General features: G+C 36.0%; 1 protein-coding gene across 1 annotated transcript; it reads right to left on the bottom strand.

The window, feature by feature from the left end:
- Positions 1-1712: 1712 nt before the first annotated feature.
- Positions 1713-19993, bottom strand: LOC128636539 (mucin-3B-like). Its single transcript, XM_053689537.1, has 9 exons — positions 19985-19993; positions 18549-18643; positions 16834-16979; positions 11933-11992; positions 10522-10681; positions 9741-9902; positions 8795-8892; positions 7252-7313; positions 1713-2906 (listed from the first exon to the last, which is right to left on the bottom strand). Exons 1-9 carry the CDS (start codon positions 19991-19993, stop codon positions 2868-2870), a joined length of 831 nt encoding a protein of 276 aa, XP_053545512.1. The 3' UTR covers positions 1713-2867.
- Positions 19994-24004: the final 4011 nt, after the last annotated feature.

Raw genomic sequence — 24004 nt, 5'->3', positions numbered from 1 at the left:
AATATTACAACCCATCTATTGTTCTCATATATGCACTAATTTATGCAAAAAAACAGACATTAGGCTATTATTCTAGTTAACTTTGTTTTAATACATTTTTATTGTGTTTACTATAAAGTTTATATTATATAAAATTTGTTTTTGTCTTAATCATTTATAGTAAATAAACATGTTATATTAAGACATAATAATTTTTCAAAGATCAATACTCAATCAAATGCTGGTTAAATTGTATCATTTTATAGAATATGTTGAGATTAATAGCATATGTTTTCATAAATGTTAAAATATACCCATAAAGAAAGAGGACTTAGGCTCTGTATTTAGATACCTGTGTAAGTAATTATATAAGAATTATTCTTCACCCTAGTGCTTTTTTATGCCTACTCAGTAGAGGAAAGAAATTAGAGATAGTCTTATTAATTTGTTTCCTCTACCAAGTCCACCTCTCTATGCCTAGTATCTCTCATGAGATGCCAAGATTTAAACTTGGTATTCCAAAAGTTCCACTACCATATTCATTAATGCTATTATCCCTTTTCACAGTCACAGTTTCTAGACAATGCACAGGAACCGTTCTATAATGGCACCAGGTAAAAACATTGGACCTAGGTGAGATTAGCACACAAGGAGAGTGTAACAAGCTGACAGACTTTTATCTCAGTGGCGGGATTTAGGTATTCTAGGTTGAGGGCTGACTGTATCTCTAAGGCTAAGACTATATTGGACTTAGATTGTAGTCAAGGATTCCTATTTCAGATATAAAGAACACTCTAAAAAGTATTGGAAATCATTGTTTATGCTCTTTGGGAAGAGGATTAAAAAAGCACATTTAAAGCACTTTAAAGCTGTGATTCCAATTGACTTCCAATTACATTTTTGAGTAACAACATTTGAAATTTGATTCTATTGTTTCAAGAGTTTTAAATTAATCTTAATTGTAATATTTAATACCATTATATGCTTAAACATTAGTATAAAATGTTGGGGAAACTTTTGGCATTTGTTTATAATTAATAATGGCATGCATTGGTCATTATTTTTTGTGAATGTGTCAAAACATTAGCCCATCCCTTCTGTGTTAAGGTTGCCCCCATGTGCTCCATTTTTCTACAACTATCAAAGCCAATGCCTACATTATACGTCTTGAGCCTACATTTTGCTGTTTAATTTCTATTCCCTCTGTTCATATCTGCTTACTTCGGACCCTCTTTATTATTGAATGTATCTGATTTCTTAGTTATGTTCTTACTTTTAAATGGCAAAAATAAATAACAAATATCAACTATTTAATGTGTGATTCCTTACTGAAATGTGCTACGTAATATATTGTGAAATGTCTTGTACAACAATTGCATAAAATAATTTTCAGACATTGTAAAAAAATAATACATTTAATTTTTACAAGTCCTCTTCAAGCCAGGAAGGGAAACAAAAATATATTAAATAATAATGTTCCATATATTTCTACAAAACTTACAGAATTAACAATAGTTTTAAGAGATATTATAAGGGAAAATACAAAAAATTTGCAAGTTTCATATTTATCATAGGTAACTGCAAAATAAATAGTATATATGAGTTTTACAGTGGTATGAAAACTTGAACTTGTTCAACATTGTTGAAAAGTTTGTGATATCCAAAGACAATACTTTTAATCCAACATGAATACTGGACTTTAAGAAGAGGTGATTTGGTCTGGTAATGGTGGACTTTTTAAGTTTCCGTTGATTCTGTCTGGGAATTCTGGGAGTAAAGTCTGTATAAACTTGGTTTGGATTTACATGTTTCAGTGGCGGGATTTAGGTATTCTAGGTTGAGGGCTGAATGTACTGGGTGAAGGGTCTGAGTGTTGTCTTGTGGTATCTGAACATTTCCAAGGTGAGATCTGAGTATTCTGGGGTAGGATCTGGACATTCTAGGGGTATAGTATGGGCGCTTTCATGTTGAGTCTTAACATTCCATGACATGGGGTCTGGGTATCCTACGACAACAAGTGGACTTTGCACTGATGGGTTCTGCGTATTCTAGGTTACTGTCTTACTATTTCAGGGCAATGTTTGCACTTTTTAGAGTGGGGCCTGTGTATTTTGGATTAACTCCTGGACATTCCATGATGAGATCTAGGTATTCTGGGGCATATGCTCTACATCCCATATATTGGTGTTTAAGGTAACTATTTCAATTTTTTGTGACACAGTTTGCACATATAAGGGGTGGTGTCTAAATATTCTAGATTACCATATTGACATTCTGAAGCATGGTCTGAAAATTCCATGTATAAGATCTCTGTATTTTAAATTGCAGTCTAAACATTTTAGTAGTGGTTTCTGGGTATCCTGTGGCATGGACTGGACATTCCCAAGTGAAGTATGGCATATTATAGTTGCCATATTGGGGCATGTTCTTGACATTCTAAAGTTGGATCTGGATTACTGGGGTGTGTTCTGGATTTTCCAATACTGAGGCTCACCTTAATGACTGGAAGAGTGATTGTTGTTTCTGGGAGTCTATAACAGACAGAGTATGTAAGAAGAAAGCCAAGTATGCCAAACAAGCATTCCAGGATGTGGATGCCACACCAATCCATAACCTCTTCAATTCTCATGGAATTCTAGATACTAGCGGCTTATTAAAATGACTTTATCATCTGTTTTGTTGACCTTCAAAACCATTTGGATCTCCTTTATTTGTTATGTGTCTACACAATCTTGTTCAAAGATATTTAAATAAATCACAACATAATCAGTTATTTAATAATAATCTTCCACCAGTATGACGAATCATTCATCAGGTTTGTGGGCTGAACAGGTGTCCTTTTTGGGCCGATAATATTGCACTAAGTCCTCAAGATTGAAAATAGCTTCTCAGTTATATGATATTAACTGTGGTCTTTTGATATGAACCTACAAAAGGAAACAAAACATTTCAACAGTTACCAATATGTAAAAGAGTAACTACACTGCGATATTATACAAATTGATGATATATACTTGGTTGTAATAGAATATTAATGTCCATTAAAAAAACATCTAAAATATTATCTCGAACAATAACTTTAAATTTATCATATCTAGAGCAAATATTTTAATTTGGTAAAACCCTTCAATCCACATTAATTAAGGAAATATTATTATTAAAATATTGTTTTAAAGCACTAAAGACTTAGGGGAGGGTGAATGTTTTAGCACAGCAAATTTAACAGGGATTATTAATAAATATTGCATATTTGGTAAACATTCCTTTTGTGTGAACAATGTTAAAGGACCAGTAAATTCAGTAGATTTGTATAATCAATAAATGCATGATAAAAAGACAATGCAATAGCACTTAATCTGAACTTCAAATGAGTAGTAAAAAAAAATTCTAGCACTCAAATGTTGATTCTCATTGACTTCAGTGGAAACCAAAAATCAAATGTAACCTTCAAATCTTACACATTCAAATTTTAAAATGTTACATTCAATAATTCAAATATGTAAATGCTAACAGTCATATGGTAACATCTGAGTGTCAAAAAAACAGATCTCTATTTTACCTCAAAGATATATTTTGTACCATTAAAAATGTAGGTAGAGTTTAATGGACATGGAAGGGTCACAGATGGCAAAATTGTAAGGTTTAATTAACAGTTTGTTGGCATAGTTATATGTGATGCCATCAGACACATTTACATATTATTTGTTGATTTCTATGGACATCTGATTTCTCAATGAACTGTTATCTCTAATTTGTTGCTCCGGCCAGTTCAAGCATCCAATTGTTTCTGTTTCTTCTTATTTCTTGCGTTTTTGTCTCTACTTCATGCATGTTTCTACTTTTAGAAACTTTCCACCTATCCTGAACTTAGTTTGCCTTACACAGATCCTTGCTTGCCAACTAGATACCAATCTGCATACAAAGAGAGAAGCGCTCTACCAGGAACGAACAACAGCTCAGTGGCTTGTTCTATCGCGATTTACCACCCGGAAGCAGCCTCTTTTAGACCAGTGTGCTTTTCACAGAAGAAAACTTTCCTGAAGTATATCAGTCTGATCCCGCCAAGTAAGGTCAGTCCAGCCCCGAAATACCAGGCAATTCTCCTCTGTACAAGGAACATGACAACCCCAGACGATCGTTTCGGCCTCCTATGGGCCTCGTCAGTGAGGTGCAGCCACATTCCTCTAAGCACACTGGGCAAGGAGTCCACGTCTGGTTTCCCCCATCACCCATAGGGAGACTTCCCCAGGGTCATAATAATTTGCATACAAAGAGAGAAGCGCTCTACCAGGAACGAACAACAGCTCAGTGGCTTGTTCTATGGCGATTTACCACCCGGAAGCAGCCTCTTTTAGACCAGTGTGCTTTTCACAGAAGAAAACTTTCCTGAAGTATATCAGTCTGATCCCGCCAAGTAAGGTCAGTCCAGCCCCGAAATACCAGGCAATTCTCCTCTGAACAAGGAACATGACAACCCCAGACGATCGTTTCGGCCTCCTATGGGCCTCGTCAGTGAGGTGCAGCCACATTCCTCTAAGCACACTGGGCAAGGAGTCCACGTCTGGTTTCCCCCATCACCCATAGGGAGACTTCCCCAGGGTCATAATAATTTGCATACAAAGAGAGAAGCGCTCTACCAGGAACGAACAACAGCTCAGTGGCTTGTTCTATGGCGATTTACCACCCGGAAGCAATCTGCCTGCTATTCGCTTCAGGTCTACTGATAAATTTAATACTTTGGTTGTCATAATTGGTTAAAGGGACAGTCTAGTCCAAAATAAACTTTCATGATTCAGATAGGGCATGTAATTTTAAACAATTTTCCAATTTACTTTTATCACCAATTTGGCTTTGTTCTCTTGGTATTCTTAGTTGAAAGCTTAACCTAGGAGGTTCATATGCTAATTTATTAGACCTTGAAGGCCACCTCTTTTCAGAATGCATTTTAACAGTTTTTCACCACTAGAGGGTGTTAGTTCATGTTTTTCATATAGATAACACTGTGCTCATGCGCGTGAAGTTATCTGGGAGCAGGCACTGATTGGCTAAACTGCAAGTCTGTCAAAAAAACTGAAATAAAGGGGCAGTTTGCAGAGGCTTAGATACAAAATAATCACAGAGGTTGAAAGTATATTAATATAACTGTGTTGGTTATGCAAAACTGGGGAATGGGTAATAAAGTGATTATCTATCTTTTAAAACAATAAAAATTCTGGTGTAGACTGTCCCTTTAACCTTAACCCTTACACTACATTACCCATAATCCTAACTTCAGATGCTAAAATTAAATTATATTAACCAATAACCTTTAACCCTGCCCCTAATCCTAACCACTAAACTTTCAAATACCTTTTAAATATAGTTAAATTATTTTTAATAATATTATTATCAATTAGGTGTATAGTACCTCAAAATTCCTTAATAATTTTGATTTCCTGTTAACAATATGGTAATATTCTAAATGTCCTATAATTTCTGGCAATGTTTCAACTATCAGGGGTTCAGTGTACACTCAATAAATTAGAAAATTAATTTGATCTTCCTAGTTATTGCCTCATCTTTTGTGAGACCTTTTTTCGGCACTTTCATGTTTTTGTTAGAAAGACAAAGGCTTGCAAGGCAAAGAAAAAAGAAGAAGAAATAAACTGTATTAACAGCAGAAAGAGATCAAAATAAAATAAGGGTAAAATTTAGAGAAAAAAAAATCTATTTCAAAACCTAGTATACAAGGAAAAATTAGCGGCAAAATTGTCAGTAAAAAAAAATTAAAAAAAATAAGATAAATGAATGAAGAAATTTGACAGTTTATTTAAGGATGAAGAAGAGAAACAAATATATTACATTTCAATATTGCATTTGTATACTGAATGAAATTTGAAAAAAATATTAATAATCAAATATATACAGTAAATATTGTTTTTCTAATTAAATGTTGGATCCCACATATGAATGAAGAAATTTGACAGTTTATTTAAGGATGAAGAAGAGAAACAAATATATTACATTTCAATATTGCATTTGTATACTGAATGAAATTTGAAAAAAATATTAATAATCAAATATATACAGTAAATAGTGTTTTTCTAATTAAATGTTGGATCCCACATATTGAAATGTAATGTTTAAAAGGAATATAGAAATTCTTGACTAATATTTAATTGGCATATGCATTCATTGATTCATTTCACAAAAAAAGTTTGAATATGGTCACAGACGGTAGCAATCTGCTATTTTCAGTGCCATTTTGATTTGTATGAAAGGGTAACATGCAAAGATCTGTGCAAATCCGTGGCCATATTCTGTATTTGTTTGTGAAATCGAGGAATAATTATTGCAAGTGTAATGTAGTAGACTGTGTTAGGCATACAGGCTCACTATTATGGATCCCCTAACAAGATCTTAAACAAATCTACAACCAAAAGGAGCGCAGAAGGCACTTTGTTTATGGCCACTAGCCACATCCATTTGTGCTTGGATTTTGACTTCCACACCATTCGTTGTCGATTCTCTAATTTAATATTGTATAGACATTTGTTATCTTTTTAAGGTTTTATAATAAATATGTTTATCGTATTATTATTATTAGGAATAATTGTGATTACTTTTGTTTTAACTATCCCTGATTGCATCCGTTAGCCTTCGGCGCTCCTATTTATTTGTTTTTGGTATGAAATCAAGGAATAGACATGCCTCATAATTTAACATTAAATTAAAAGGTACACATATTTTTATCAGTGCACCAATACATTTGCCCTTTCCTTGTTGTGAAAGCTAGAAAAACATGGAAGACACATCCAAGAAGTTAACCAAAAGTCTATTAGCACCGGTTATTTAGGTGGCCCTGGCTTATGACAAACTGGGTTTTCTCATCATTATTTCCACACTCACCATTAACCTATGTCTATACATTCTCTACTACAGGTTTTGATTGTCTGGAAGTCAAAGTTTTGAGGACACATAATGTAAAATCATAGAAGTGTATTCACACGGCCAGCCTGGAAGATACCCCACTGAAAGTAGATGATCTAGACCATTGATAGCTAACCTTGGCACTCTGGATATTTTGAAGCTACATTTCCCATGATGCTTAGGCACCATGCAGTCTAGTTGAGCATCATGGGAAATGTAGTTCTGAAACATCAGGGGTGCCAAGGTAACCATAACTGCGCTAGTCAGTTACCTACAGTTAACGTATTAACTGTGCTATTGATGTTCAATATTTGTCAACCAAAAACAAATATCTATATTGTCATATGTGGAAAACATCCTTACCGCATTAGTAGTGTCTACTCTTTCTAGCCTAGGGTTAAAATTTTCAGAGCTTGAGTAAAGATCTAGAGAAAAAAACAAAGAAACAACTTATTAGTTATCTTATTATAATTTTTAAATGCTTAATCTACAAATATTATAAAATCTTTGTCATAGTAAAGATGGCAGAGTGCGTAGCTTTGGCCTCAGTCGCATAATCAGAGATACGGGAGCGGCTTGGCATTCGGCTGCAACATGACAGCTTTGCCTTTGATTTCAATGTTTTAAGCAGCTTTTCCTCATATTCTGAACAGTTGTTTACATATAGTAATCATATGTATTAATATGTAGAAGGTGATGTAGTTTGCTAGGTAATAAAATTTATATATTTAAACGTTATTGTTATGGCACTTAAAAATTATTTGTCATTTAAATTCAGAAATCAACGCATGTAAGGGAAGGAAACTACATTTTATCAGTTGTAATTAGATGTAGTTAAGTGGGTAGATATGTATAGGCAAATGGATAGGTATATAGCAGAGTGATAGGTAAATAGATAGATAGAAATATAGATGATAGATAAATAGCTAGATAGATGGATGATAGATAAATAGATAATATAGACAGACAGATAATAGATAGATAGATAGATAGATAGATAATAGTTATTTAGATAGATAGATGATAGATAGATAAATAGATAATATAGACAGATAGAGAATAGATAGATAGATGATAAATAGATAGACAGATAATATAAATATAGACAGATAGGTAGATAATAAATAGATTGATAAATAGATAGATAATAAATAGAGAGAAAGAGAGAGAGATAAATGATAGATAGATATATAGATAGATAGATAGATAGATAGATAGATAGATAGATAGATAGACAGATGATAAATATATAGATGATAAATAGATAGATATATGATAGATATAGATATATATGTAGATAGATAGACAGATAGATAAATGATACATAGATTGACAGATACATAGCTAGATAGATAGATAGATAGACAGACAGACATATATACAAATAGATAGACTGATAGATAGACAATAGATGATAAATAGATTGATAGATAAATAATTAGATAGATTATAAATAGATTGATAGATAGATAGATAGATAGATAGATAGATAGATAGATAGATAGATAGACTGATAGACAGACAGACAGATAGATAGATAGATAGATAGATAGACAGATATATAGCTGATAAATAGATTGATAGATAAATAGATCAATAGGTCGATAAATACATACTCTAGATAGATAGACAAATAGATAGACAGATAGATAGACAGATAGATAAATAGTTTATTAATAGATTGATTTATAATAAATAGAGAGATGGCAGATACATAGATAGATAATAAATAGATAGATAAATAGATAATAGATGATAAATAGATAGATAAATAGATAATAGATAAATAGATAATAGATAAATAGATGATAAATAGATAGATGATAGCAAATAGAGTAACAATAGCTAACAATAGTGCTGCAGAACTTTAAAGCACCTTCGGTAAAGAAATATTGTAAATGCTTACTGTTTACTCCAGTAATGGGGTTCCGTTCCGCTCTCTTATTTGATGAGTAATATTGGTTGTCATCTCTTTCCCAATCATTTAATGCAGATCTGTTATCTCTAAAAAAAACAAACAAAAAACACATTAATAATTATATTAAAACATTTTATTCAATTACAAAACAACGGAATTTTTTGGTCATTACCAGCATTTAGGGTTAGATAACAAGTTTTGCGCTAATCTGTTTCGCTCAAGCGATATCGGGTTTATCTCAGCTATTTGCGTGCATCTGTAGGAGCGCTTGTATTACAATTTGAAAATAAATGTGAATGAGTGAGCACAATTGCGATTTAGGCTAGCATGATTACTGCAAACTCAGAGCTCCGGTTAGCTCTTACAAAACAAAATGCCGCAAAACACAACAGTTACACTCATAATAACACTATCTGATAAAAATGATTTAAAAAGATACATACATACACATATCTAATTATGTATATGTATATATATATATATATATATATATATATATATATATTTACTTATATGTGTGTACATATGTATTTGTGTATATACTGTATGTATTTAGAGATACATATACACATATAAACACATAAATACATATGTATACACACATATATATATATATATTCTTTCCTTTTAGAAACGTAAATATGTAAATAATGTTGGTTTTTGCCACTTTATATAAGCCTAGATTTCAATAATTATTTTGGATAAAAAAATCCATTATTCCTTATTTTACAACCATGTTTTGTCATTCATACTAGGGGTATGGTGGTTAAGGGGTTAAGAATTAATAGTTCAAGGACAAAGACATTTAATAAAGTATTATCCTAGATAAAATGTTTGAATTGAATGTTATTGTACAACGCAATAGAAATTCAATATAAAACGCATATAAAAAAAAATAGGACAATATTTTCCCATGCCAAAATTGCTTACTTACTTTACTTTTTTATTCTTACGTCGTTTTCGTAAAACAATGAATGTAATTAAACCAATTAAGACAACAGCAGCTGCGGCAGTCACACCTCCAATTACACCTGGTCTGCTGATTCTACCACCGCACATGTTTCCCGTGAACCAAAACATATTTGTATTGGGGCATCTGTGAAAAGAAACCATTTTAAGCAATTAATCATAAAGTTGTATTTTATATGGTAAAGTTAAATCTGTTTCCATTCAGATTCAGAACCCCCCAAGGGCTTGACTTTTAGAATTCCCACTACCTATCTAACTACCTCAGGCAGACGTGTCTCTTTGTTTCTCATAAAATCCACTAGCCCACCCAACTCACTGCTCACCCACCTCACTGGCCACCCACCCAACCCACTGCCAACTCACCCAACCCACTGCCAACCCATCCTACTGCCGACCTACCCAACCCACTGCCAACCCACCCAACCCACTGCCAACCCATCCTACTGCCAACCCACCCAACCCACTGCCAAACCATCCTACTGCCAACCCACCCAACCCACTGCCAACCCAACCCACTGCCAAACCACCTCACTGCCGACCCACATCACTGCCCACCAACCTTTAGATGACTGTTGCTTTGAAACAACAAATTCCCAATATATTTTTAAAGAGGAGAACAATTTATACAAGAAATTTGGAAGATTCTGGAAAGTTTGAGTGGGAAGAGAGATATTAGAAAATGAGTGAAAGCTATCAGACAACCTGTCCTGTGACAAGACATACATATGAATATTACAACTACTTACACACATATGGGCCCTTGTTCTTGCACATAGCAGGTGCCATAGTTACAATCTATACTGTGCTCTTTTTCCTGGGTACAATTAGAGACGCAGGTGCAACTAGTTTCATCACATTCTGCAACATAGTATCGAGATAATACAGGATACTGCTCTTTACAGAAATCTGGAAAAACAACACAGAATTATATATAATATATACTGTAACTCATGATATTGATGTAAAAAGAAATAGTATGTGGGCAGATAGGTGTAGGAAAAAAGGAGGACAGATAGACAGGTCACAGGTCATAAAGAAAACTGACAGAAAGATATTAAACAGATGCATACTCAGACATGTAGACACACAGACAGGAAAACAGACTATGCCACACAGGGAAAAACAGATATAAATACAGAGAGAAAGATAAGGGGTGAGAGACAGATGACAGATAGATAGATAGATAGATAGATAGAGAGAGAGATAGATGGATAATAGGTAAATATATAGATAGATGATAGAGATAGATAGATAATAGATATATAGATAATAGATAGATACAAATAGATAGATGATAGATAGATAGATAGATAGATAGATAGATAGATAGATAAAGATAGATAGATAGATAGATAGATAGATAGATAGATAGATAGATAGATAGATAGATTAAACAATTGTCTAAAGCAGAGTTTTTCAATCCTGTCCTCATGCCTCCCTAATAGACCAGATTTTCAGGATTACATAGAGCAGGTTAATAATAACCTACAAATAATAATCCTAACAATATTTACTAACCAGCTGATTATTTCCCCTGTGCTCCAGTTCATATATTTTACAAATCTGGCCTGTTAGGGAGGCTTAAGAACAGGCATGAAAACAAACTGATGTACTGTATTTGGCTCCACCAATCAACAGCTGCAGTGTCCCTCTGCAGCTTTTTATTTGCTGATCTGTGCATGTGCTTTTCTGTGTGAAACCTTCAGTACAGTAAAACCTGGTTTTACATAAAGCAGACATTAAGCATATATGGACAATTTGTCTCAATAAAGTTGTTTATTCTTTTATTATTATGTCCAGTTAAAGGGATAGTAATTTCAAACTTCCACTTCTATTATCAAGTTTACTTTGTTCTTTCTCTGTGTGTCCTTTGTTGTAAAGAATATGCACATAGCCCACACTGCTGAGACTTAGCTGATGATTGGTGATTGGCTATATCTATGTGTTTAATACCTTTGCAGAGGTTAAACACACAATCAAATACAAGCAATAGTGCAATAAAATACGCTCTAATTTTTATATCCCTAAGTGTATCAATCAGAAATGTTATATTATTATACCAAGAAGATAAATAAAGTAAATAAATATATATACACTTATAGATTAGACATTTTGTAGAGTATGCACAAAATTATCGTATAATTCATTGTTTCATACCATCAACTTTGGGAGCTGTTCCTTTAACTGAAGTATCATAAGTGTTAAAGCAGAAGAGGTCTAAATAAAACAAGAGACAAATAATATGATTTGTATACAAGGTCAGATATGTAAACTCTACCTTTATTCTGATAATAATTACAGTCCGTTTGCTCTAAAAATAATACTCTATTAGAAGTTTCATTGTATGAAGCACATGCACATTTACAGGCCCATTTATCAAAGGGCTTGCGGACCTAATCCGACACTGCGGATCAGGTCCGCAAGACCTCGCTAAATGCGGAGAGCAATACGCTCTCCGCATTTAACATTGCACCAGCAGCTCACAAGAGCTGCTGGTGCAACGCCGCCCCCTGCTGACTCGCGGCCAATCGGCCGCCAGCAGGGAGCTGTCAATCAACCCGATCGTATTCGATCGGGTTGATGTCCGGCGATTCCTGTCCGCCTGTTCAGAGCAGGCGGACAGGGTTATGGAGCAGCGGTCTTTAGACCGCTGCTTCATAAGTTGTGTTTCTGGCGAGTCTGAAGACTCGCCAGAAACACGGCCCTTCAAGCTCCGTACGGAGCTTGATAAATGGGCCTGTCAGTATTTTTTTAAATATCTCGGGCCCATTTAGTCTTCAGGCTTGCCGGAAACAGGAGTTAAGAAATGCTCCTTAACTCGTACTCCTCCTCTGAGGAGTTGATTAACACCCCTTGCTAGCAGCCGATTGGCCGCGAATCTGCAGGGGACGGCATTGCACAAGCAGTTCACCTCTTATCACAGTGCGGTTTTTTCACAGCTAGACAGTGCTAGTTCACATGTCCAATATAGATATCATTGTGCTTAAGCCTGTGGAGTTATTTAAGAGTCAGCACTGATTGTCTGAAAGGCAAGTCTGTCAAAAGATCTGAGATAAGGAGGCAGTCTGAAGAATCTTAGATACAAGGTAACTAGAGAGGTAAAAAGTATATTAATATAACAGTGTTGGTTATGCAAAACTGGGGATTGGTAAATAAAGGGATTATCTATCTTTTTTATCAATAATATTTTTGGTGTTTAATGTCCCTTTAAATGAGATGACTCTAGAGTTGTTCACTGGCTGTTGATGCTTGTGAAGTAATCATTAAGTTATCTGCTAATCATTCTGAAGTCATCACCGAGAATGTTTTACCATAGCTGATGACTTTACAAGCCTGATGATGTCTGATGATGTGCAAATGACTTTAAAAGTAGTTTGATGATCCTCAAATGACTCCAGGATGGTCTCGAAAGTAATCCTGTTTGTCTTGGCTAAAGGGAGGGTCAGGGAAAGTTATATAAGGTGGGTAGTGGAAGCTGTTATTCTTTTAATTCCGTAGCCACAAGGAGAAGCCCCCTCCCTCACTACTTTTTGGGTTGACTCAGTTGGGTGTGGTGGAGTGCTTGTTATCAGGGATAGGCGAATGTGGTGACATTCAAATGTTGATAAGAAGGAACATCCATTACAATTTGGTAATCAAATGTTATTTCCAGGTTTCAAATGTAACTTTCATTTTCGAATGAATGTCTATAATTAGATTGAATATCCAAATTTGAAATTCCAAATGTAACATTTGATTTAATAAATACTATTCAGGAGTTCCATAGTTCATGTGGTAGGGAATTTAGTAAATTGATAATAATAATAGATACAAATATATTTATTTTAATTTTTCTATTTTGAATATTGCATAATTTGAATATTACTTTTAAAGAGAGCATTATAAATACTATTAGAAATGTATTCATTCAAATTATGCAATATTTAAATTAGAAACATTTGAATGGTATATTACATTTAACTATAGCATTTGAAATACAGTTACATTAAACATATGTTAGAATGTTGTACAAACATTCGAAAGTCAATTAAATTCAAATGTTGCAAAACATTCTCCCATCCCTGCTTGTTATGTTAGTTTTAAATTGCTGCCAATTTGATGCCTCCCTAAAGGGCAGGAGAGATTTAGGTAAATGTACCTGGTGATTAAGCCAGTGGAAGGTAAATGTAAGTGAGTACAAGGGTTTCTATGTGGCAATTAAGTTATTAACATGTATTTTGTTCATCAAAAAGTTTAAATAAAGTTTGCTGCGGAATTTGCACCAGTTTTTTGTGTTTGGTATAATTTGAATGCGATACGTGCCTAATGCAGAGTCAAAAGTATATATTTTTCTCCTTGTTTTTTTAGTGGGCACATTTGAGAATTTATATGTGAATTTCTAGACTATATTTAAAAATAAATTCTTTCACTTGCTAAAGAGTATAGACCCCTTAGTGTATATATTAACCATTGTTATTTAATACATAGTGTAGCACAATATATTTTGTGTTTTTTTTTGTTTTTTTTGAAGATCAAACATTTTCAATGCTTGATTTTCTTTACTGGTGCCCATTTTGAGTTTAGATACCTAATGCCTTTTATTCAGAACCTAAAATTCCCTATATACTTTTTTGAAGTAAAACAAATAAAATAAGGGATACAGCAGGCGAGTTTTGTGGAAAGAGGAGTTCAGGCTCCTTAAAGAAATGTTAAACACTAAGTACATTTCAGGCTTCTCCCTATAATTATGGGTGCTCCCATTCTGGAATGTAGGCTTCATTGCAGGGATCTGCAAAGGAAAGTTACTACACTTGTACAAACACGCCAGCACTGAAATGTTGTGAAAGATAGATTTCAACATGGCCGCACCCATGACTAGGGTGAGGCTGAGAATTATCTCCATACTATGCATATAAAATGTATTTAGGGCTATTTAGCGCTTCCAGCTTGCACGTTAACTTTGCTAGACGTTGGACTGCGCTCGTATAACAAGCTGAAAGCAAAACGTTTGCACCGAGCATAAACCCAACGCACGCAAAATAATTATGGAGACCATGTTAACTTCTTCTCTCATAGAAGTCAATGTAGCACGAAAACTGCAACAAAAAAAACCGAACACCCATACTCGCACGCTAACCCGACCGCGTATATTCAAGAGCACAAAAGCCAACATGAAATATTAATATTTCACATTCCAATGTTCTTCACATAGCAAAATATGTTCTATTTATTCTTAAATGTATATATATATATATATATTCCTACATATCTATACCTATATATCTATATTTTACATGAACAGTATCATATATATACTATACAGTATATATATATATATATTTAATAATTAAAAAGTACATTATCTTCTATGTGAATGTAAAATATGCGTTTGGCACATAGGGGCCGAATTACCATTGTGCGAGAGGACATGATCCGATATTGCGGATCATGTCCGTTGCACATTGATAAATTCCGACAGCATATGCTCTCGGCATTTATCATTGCACCAGCAGTTCTTGTGAACTGCTGGTGCAATACCGCCCCCTGCAGATTCGCGGCCAATCAGCCACTAGCAGGGAGGTGTCAATCAACTCGATCGTATTTGATCGGGTTGATTTCTGGTGATGTTTGTCCGCCGCCTCAGAGCAGGCGGACAGGTTATGGAGCAGTGGTCTTTAGACCGCTGCTTCATAACTTCTGTTTCCGGTGAGTCTAAAGGCTCGACAGAAACATGGGGCATCAAGCTCCATACAGAGCTTGATAAATATGCGCCATAGTGTTTCACAATTTAGATCTTAATGCAGTAGGTTTAGCGCACATGAATAGTTAGTAATCTTAAGGCGCTATTGAAAAATTACATATAAAATATAAAAAAAGAATAAAAATGACTTAACATACTGTAAAATATATAGATATACTGATTATTTAAAATATTTTACAGTATGTTTAATAATTTTTAATAATTTTTATTATTTTTTAATATTATATATGTAATATTTCAATAATACACCCTAAGATTACACATTTTCATGTGGGCTGATTTAACCTGGTTCAAATCGAAATTGCGAAATACTGTGCAATATACATATTTTACATTCATATGTGCTTCACATAGAAAATAATGTACTTTATATTATTAAATATATATTTCTATATATACCTGATACTGTTCATGTAAAATAGATATCTATACCTATATATTTATAGGGATAGATATGCAGGTATAGGTATATACACACACACATATATATATATATATATATATATATATATATATATATATATATATATATATATATATATATATATATATATATATATATATATATATAAATAAATATGTATTTACATAAAAAGGACATTATCCTTTAAGCGAAGAACATTGGAATATGAAATATGAACATTAAATATACAGTAATACACAAATACATCTGTACTCACATATATACACATACATAGACATGTGTATGTATGTATCGCTATGCTAAAGGGATACAAAGCTCTTTTTTTTTTTCTTTCATGATTCAGAGTATGCTATTTTAAGCAACTTTCTAATTTACTTCTATTATCGAAGTTTCTTCATTCCTTTGCTATCTTTATTTGAAAAGCATACATGTAAGATTAGGAGCCAGCCCATTTTTGGTTCAGCCCCTAGGTTGCGCTTGCTGATTGGTGGCTAAATGTAGCCACCAATCAGCAAGCGCTATCCAGGGTGCTGAAACAAAAATGTCCTGTTTTTTCAAATAAAGATAGCAAGAGAACAAAGAAAAGTTGATAATAGGAATAAATTAGAAAGTTGCTTAAAATTGCATGCTCTATCTGAATAATGAAAGAAAAAAAAATTGAGTTTAGTATCCCTTTAAAGTCATTCACCTGCCTTTTTTTTCACACCTGATATCTTTGAGCACTTATAGCTTTTTAATGCAACATTCTATAATGTTTCTCATTAATTGTATCAAGCATTTACTCATCGATTGGGCTAATAATAAAGAGGTACTTAAACATTCCTAGTGACCCTGCAGTGAAATAGTTATACCGTCCCTTTAAAGTAAAAGAAAAAAAAAAAACATTATCCTTACTGTTTTTTTCACATAACTCTGTTGACTGAGTAGCTTCATTCAGTTTAGTAGAAATATTGTCCTTAATAGCAACAAATTCATTTGTGATATTTTGTTTAACTGGAACTTCCACAATAACTTCATGCTCAACAATGACGCTCCCGTTACTGTAAGGGAAACATTAAGAAGGTATTTAAAGCACATATATTCAGTTCCTGATGCACAACTAGATCTGTATATTATAAACATTTTTTTAAACTGCCCTTTTGACTGCTGGTAAAATCATTTTGTTTCCTTAGACTTCCGACATTGATTAGGCTGCAGTCATACCGTTAAGCTTGCTGTCATCAGCTTATGTATAAACCCTTTCCTTTTCTACAAAGAAGACAATGGCAAACAATTTGTAGACTTGAAGTCCCTACATAACTAGTTTATTAAACACAACAGGGCTGATTTATTAAATGACAGCATACACTGTCGGCATTTATCATTGCACATTTCTGGTGAACTGCAGTGCTTGTGCAATGCCGCCCCCTGCACATTTGCGGCCAATCGGCCGCTAGCAGAGGGTGTCAATCATCACGATCGTATCTTCAGAGGTGGCGGACGGGTTAAGGAGCAGTGGTCTTAAGACCGCTGCTTCTTAAATTCTGATTCCGGCACGCGCGGAATCAGCAGCATACGCTGTTTAATAAATTGGCCCCAACAGCTTAAAGCCTGGCTTTTCAAATGCCGGGTCACGGCCTGGAACCTTCTGGTGGGTCGCGACCTGACATTCCCCTGCTGCGCTCTGCCAGACCTGCTGCTCTACACATAAGGAATACCAGGCAGGCCTGTCAGAATGCCACTACATATGTGCGTGTGTGTTGTGTGCATGTAGCAGCCGTTCAGTCGTAGGACAGCTTGGGACGAGGAGCAGACGGGACTGGACCTGAACACCGCAGGTAAGTAAGTGATTCCGGCCCACTGACACCAATGGAAGTATATAAATATACTTAAACATCCGGCTAAAATGTATAGAGCCTTGAGGTCACTTAGGTTAAGAAGCATTGGCTTAGAGTAGTGCTTCTCAACCATGTTCCTCAAATACCCCTAACAGGCTAGGTTTACATTATAGCTGAACAAGAGCACAGGTGAAATAATTAGCTGATTCTTTAGAGTAGGTTAGTAACCATGGTTACTGGTCAGCTGATTATTTCACCTGTGTGCTAGTTCAGTTATAATCAAAACCTTACATGTTGGGGGTACTTGAGGAGGACCACGGTTGATAATCACTGGCTTAGAAGACCTCAAGATATGTTTGTTATACAATTATTATATAAGTCTTAAAACTGAGCCTTCATAAAATACCAGATTTTTTCAGTAGAAAAATGGAAACCATCACATAGCCTTGTGCATTGTGTGCATATGAACACACACTTCCTCAGATACTTTGCTGGCTACTCAGTTTAAAGGGAAATTAAACCAATTCTTTTTCATTCGTCTTTAAGGTAGAACATACAATTTTAAACATTTCACTTTACTTCTGTTGTCAAATTTGCTTCATGCTTTAGATATCCTTTGTTGAAAGAGCAGCAAAGAACTGCTGGAACATATTGATTGAGCCAATGAGAAGCTAGAAACCCGTAGTGTATTGCTGCTGCGCCTAACTGGGTATACTTTTCAATAAAGAATATCAAGAGAATGAAGCAAATAAGATAACAGAAGTAAATCCCTAATCATATTACATTAATTACCAAACTTGTCCAATAGAATTCTTCTTTACAAAATATAAAGCATTTTCCTCCACTTTAATTGGAGAGATTTTATCAAAGTTACGATCTACTCTTCTCTTAAAGGACCAGTAAATACTGTAGATTTACATAATGAACAAATGCATGATAAAAAGACAATGTAATAGCACTTAGGGGTCAATTTATACAGCTCCTGAAGACTCGCCGGAAACAGAAGTTATGAAAGAGCGGTTTAAAGACCGCTGCTCCATAACCTGTCCGCCTGCTCTGAGGCGGCGGACAGAAATCAACCCGATCGAATACGATCTGGTTGATTGACTCCCCCTACTAGCGGCTGATTGGCCACAAATCTGCAGGGGGCGGCGCACCAGCAGTTCACAAGAACTGCTGGTGCAATGATAAATGCTGACAGCGTATGCGGGCGGACATGATAGTATCGTATCATGTCCGCCCGTACAATAATACTTAGACCCCGAAGTCTGAACTTCAAATGATTGGCAAATTTCAAAGTTATGCATATTTACACTCCTCCAGTATCATGTGACAGCCATCAGCCAATCACAAATGCATATACGTACATTTTGTGAATTCTTGCACATGCTCAGTAGGAGCTGGTGACTCAAAAAGTGTAAATATAAAAAGACTGTGCACATTCTCTTAATGGAAATGAATTGGAAAGTTGTTTAAAATGGCATGCTCTATCTGAATCATGAAAGTTAAATGTTGACTTGAATGTCCTTTTAAGGTGGAAGATTTCAAAATACTGCTCAGCAGTGCATAACATTTCTGTGTATTCTCATTTTAAGAAAAGTACAGTACTACATTTTACAAATTGTAATGTGAATTTAAGATTATAATTTAGAGAAATAAAAATTTAGGGTTGGAGTTAATGACAAATGTAACATGTAAATATTGTAAAAACAAAAGACAAAAGCCATAATTGGTTAACACTTGGGGGTAGATTTACCAATGTCTGTCTGACCTGATACGCTGTAGCGTATCATGTCCGACAGACATCGCTGAATGTTTCATTTATCATTACACATCAGAACTGAATGTGCAATGCCCCCCCTGCAGATTCGAGGCCTATCGGCTGCTAGCAGGGGGTGTCAATCAACCCAATCGTATTGGATCAGGCGAATTGGTGACCGCAGCCTCAGAGGCAGCGGACCAGTTAAGGAGAAGAGGTCTTTAGACTGCTGCTTCATAACTGCTGTTTCCGGCGAGCCTGAAGGCTCGCACGGAAACAGGGGCATCAGGGGCTATTCGACCCTTGTTAAATCGACCCCTTGGTATGGCCGAAGGGTTTTTACTGCAGTGGGGCAATATTTTGAAAAATGCCCTCAATTGCAAGTCTAGCAGCAAATATGAAAAAGTGACAAGTAATAAATTGCCTATGGATTAAATTGCGATTCTGACTTTGTCTTATATTCAGTTACCTGATACATGATGGTATGGTTAGATATATACAAAAATAAATTCATATATTTTACTTTGATAAATATCTGTTTTATGAATCCAGATTATTTTATTATAGACAACTAGTACTAAAGCCCGTGTACACGGGCCATTTTTTGCAGTACAGCGGTCCCACCCCTTGCTTTCTCCCCCCTCTCTTTTGCTTTCTCTCCCCCCCTCTCTTTTGCTTTCTCTCCCCCCTCTCTTTTGCTTTCTCTCCCCCCTCTCTTATGCTCTCTCTCTCCCCTCTTTTGCTCTCTCTCTCCCCTCTTTTGCTCTCTCTCTCCCCTCTTTGGCTCTCTCCCCCCTTTCTTTTGCTCTCTCTCCCCCCTCTTTTGTTCTCTCCCCCTCTTTCATTCTCTCCCCCCTCTTTGGCTCTCTCTCTCCCCCTCTTTGGCTCTCTCCCCCCCTCTTTGGCTCTCTCCCCCCTCTTTGGCTCTCTCCCCTCTTTTGCTCTCTCTCCTCTTTGGCTCTCTTTCCTCTTTGGCTCTCTCTCCCCCCCCTTTGGCTCTCTCCCCCCCCCTTTGGCTCTCTCCCCCCCCTTTTGGCTCTCTCTCCCCCCCCCTTTGGCTCTCTCTCCCCCCCCCCCTTTGGCTCTCTCTCCCCCCCCCTTTGGCCCCCCCCCCCCTTTGGCTCGCTCTCCCCCCCCTTTGGCTCTCTCTCCCCCCCCCCTTTGGCTCTCTCTCCCCCCCCCCTTTGGCTCTCTCTCCCTCCCTCTTTGGCCCTTCTCCCCCCCTCTCCTGCTCCCTCTCTGGCTCTGTCTTAATTGAAAGCCTTTGCCTCTCTGGCCACGCCCCCATCGCGGCACCCCGCCCAGCCACACCCCATTGCGGCGACACCTGTCCGGCCACGCCCGGTCATGCCCCCATCACGACGCTCCCGTCGGCCACGCTCCCTGACACTCCGCTTCAGCCTTGCTCTGTGCTGAGTGTCAGGATCCAAACGGCCAGGTATGTTTGTCACGTGCAGTCTCTACTGCGCATGACTGCATCTGACAAACATACTTGGCCATTTATTATATAGGATATAGGAATTATGTATATAGGTGAATTCAAGTTATTTTATTACTTTAAAGGGACAGTCTAGTCAATAATAAACTTTCATGATTAAGATAGGGCATGTACTTTTAAACAACTTTCCAATTTACTGTTATCATCAATTTTGCTTTGTTCTCTTGGTATTCTTAGTTGAAAGCTAAGCTTAGTTAGGCTCAAATGCTAATTTCTAAGCCCTTGAAGCCTCTAATCTGAATGCATTTTCACAGTTTTTCACAACTAGAGGGCATTAGTTCATGTGTGCCATATAGATAACATTGTGCTCACGCACGTGGAGTTATTTAAGATTCAGCACTGATTGGCTAAACTGCAAGTCTGTCAAATGAACTGAGATAAGGGGGCAGTTTGCAAAGGCTTAGATACAAAGTAATCACAGAGGTAAAAAGTAAATTAATATAACTGTGTTGGTTATGCAAAACTGGGGAATGGGTGATAAAGGGATTATCTATCTTTTTAAACAACAAAAATTCTGGTGTAGACTGTCCCTTTAAAGGAACATTCTAATTTTCTTCTATTATCAAATTTTCTTTGTTCACTTGGTATCCTTTGTTGAAAAGCAGGGACATAAGCTAAGGAGAGTGTATGTGTCTAAGACAATATATGTCAGCAGTTTTGCAAGAGCACTAGATGGCAGCAATATTTCTGTCATGTAGTACTAATGTTATACATTAGCAAGAGCACTAGAGGGCAGCACTATTTCCTGTCATATAGTACTAATGTTATACATTAGCAAGAGCACTAGATGGCAGCACTGTTTCCTGTCATGTAGTACTAATGTTATACATTAGCAAGAGCACTAGAGGGCAGCACTAGTTCCTGTCATGTAGTACTAATGTTATACATTAGCAAGAGCACTAGAGGGCAGCACTATTTCCTGTCATGTAGTACTAATGTTATACATTAGCAAGAGCACTAGATGGCAGCACTGTTTCCTGTCATGTAGTACTAATGTTATACATTAGCAAGAGCACTAGAGGGCAGCACTAGTTCCTGTCATGTAGTACTAATGTTATACATTAGCAAGAGCACTAGATGGCAGCACTATTTCCTGTCATGTAGTACTAATGTTATACATTAGCAAGAGCACTAGATGGCAGCACTATTTCCTGTCATGTAGTACTAATGTTATACATTAGCAAAAGCACTAGATGGCAGCACTATTTCCTGTCATGTAGTACTAATGTTATCCATTAGAATGAGCACTAGAGGGCAGCACTAGTTCCTGCCATGTAGTACTAATGTTATACATTAGCAAGAGCACTAGATGGCAGCACTATTTCCTGTCATGTAGTACTAATGTTATACATTAGCAAGAGCACTAGAGGGCAGCACTAGTTCCTGTCATGTAGTACTAATGTTATACATTAGCAAGAGCACTAGATGGCAGCACTATTTCCTGTCATGTAGTACTAATGTTATACATTAGCAAGAGCACTAGAGGGCAGCACTAGTTCCTGTCATGTAGTACTAATGTTATACATTAGCAAGAGCACTAGATGGCAGCACTATTTCCTGTCATGTAGTACTAATGTTATACATTAGCAAGAGCACTAGATGGCAGCACTATTTCCTGTCATGTAGTACTAATGTTATACATTAGCAAGAGCACTAGATGGCAGCACTATTTCCTGTCATGTTGTACTAATGTTATACATTAGCAAGAGCACTAGATGGCAGCACTATTTCCTGTCATGTAGTACTAATGTTATACATTAGCAAGAGCACTAGATGGCAGCACTATTTCCTGTCATGTAGTACTAATGTTATACATTAGCAAGAGCACTAGACGGCAGCACTATTTCCTGTCATGTAGTACTAATGTTATACATTAGCAAGAGCACTAGATGGCAGCACTATTTCCTGTCATGTAGTACTAATGTTATCCATTAGCAAGAGCACTAGATGGCAGCACTATTTCCTGTCATGTAGTACTAATGTTATACATTAGCAAGAGCACTAGATGGCAGCACTATTTCCTGTCATGTAGTACTAATGTTATACATTAGCAAGAGCACTAGATGGCAGCACTATTTCCTGTCATGTAGTACTAATGTTATACATTAGCAAGAGCACTAGACGGCAGCACTATTTCCTGTCATGTAGTACTAATGTTATACATTAGCAAGAGCACTAGAGGGCAGCACTAGTTCCTGTCATGTAGTACTAATGTTATACATTAGCAAGAGCACTAGATGGCAGCACTATGTCCTGTTATGTAGTACTAATGTTATACATTAGTAAGAGCACTAGATGGCAGCACTATTTCCTGTCATGTAGTACTAATGTTATACATTAGCAAGAGCACTAGAGGGCAGCACTATTTCCTGTCATGTAGTACTAATGTTATACATTAGCAAGAGCACTAGATGGCAGCACTATTTCCTGTCATGTAGTACTAATGTTATACATTAGCAAGAGCACTAGAGGGCAGCACTAGTTCCTGTCATGTAGTACTAATGTTATACATTAGCAAGAGCACTAGATGGCAGCACTATTTCCTGTCATGTAGTACTAATGTTAAACATTAGCAAGAGCACTAGATGGCAGCACTATTTCCTGTCATGTAGTACTAATGTTATCCATTAGAATGAGCACTAGAGGGCAGCACTAGTTCCTGTCATGTAGTACTAATGTTATACATTAGCAAGAGCACTAGATGGCAGCACTATTTCCTGTTATGTAGTACTAATGTTATACATTAGCAAGAGCACTAGATGGCAGCACTATTTCCTGTCATGTAGTACTAATGTTATACATTAGCAAGAGCACTAGAGGGCAGCACTAGTTCCTGTCATGTAGTACTAATGTTATACATTAGCAAGAGCACTAGAGGGCAGCACTATTTCCTGTCATGTAGTATTAATGTTATACATTAGCAAGAGCACTAGATGGCAGCACTATTTCCTGTTATGTAGTACTAATGTTATACATTAGCAAGAGCACTAG

The sequence above is a fragment of the Bombina bombina genome, chromosome 7 (genome assembly GCF_027579735.1).
Source record: "Bombina bombina isolate aBomBom1 chromosome 7, aBomBom1.pri, whole genome shotgun sequence".
Classification (NCBI taxonomy): Eukaryota; Metazoa; Chordata; class Amphibia; order Anura; family Bombinatoridae; genus Bombina; species Bombina bombina.
This window is presented reverse-complemented; position numbering and strand designations above follow the sequence as displayed.

Bases quoted from the DNA above. Each gene is read 5' to 3' on its own strand.
- LOC128636539 (XM_053689537.1), bottom strand. The intron at 16,980-18,548 runs GTAATTAATGTA...TTTCCCTTACAG, and splicing joins AATTCTATTGGACAAGTTTG to TAACGGGAGCGTCATTGTTG. The intron at 11,993-16,833 runs GTAAGGATAATG...TGTTTTATTTAG, and splicing joins AGAGTTATGTGAAAAAAACA to ACCTCTTCTGCTTTAACACT.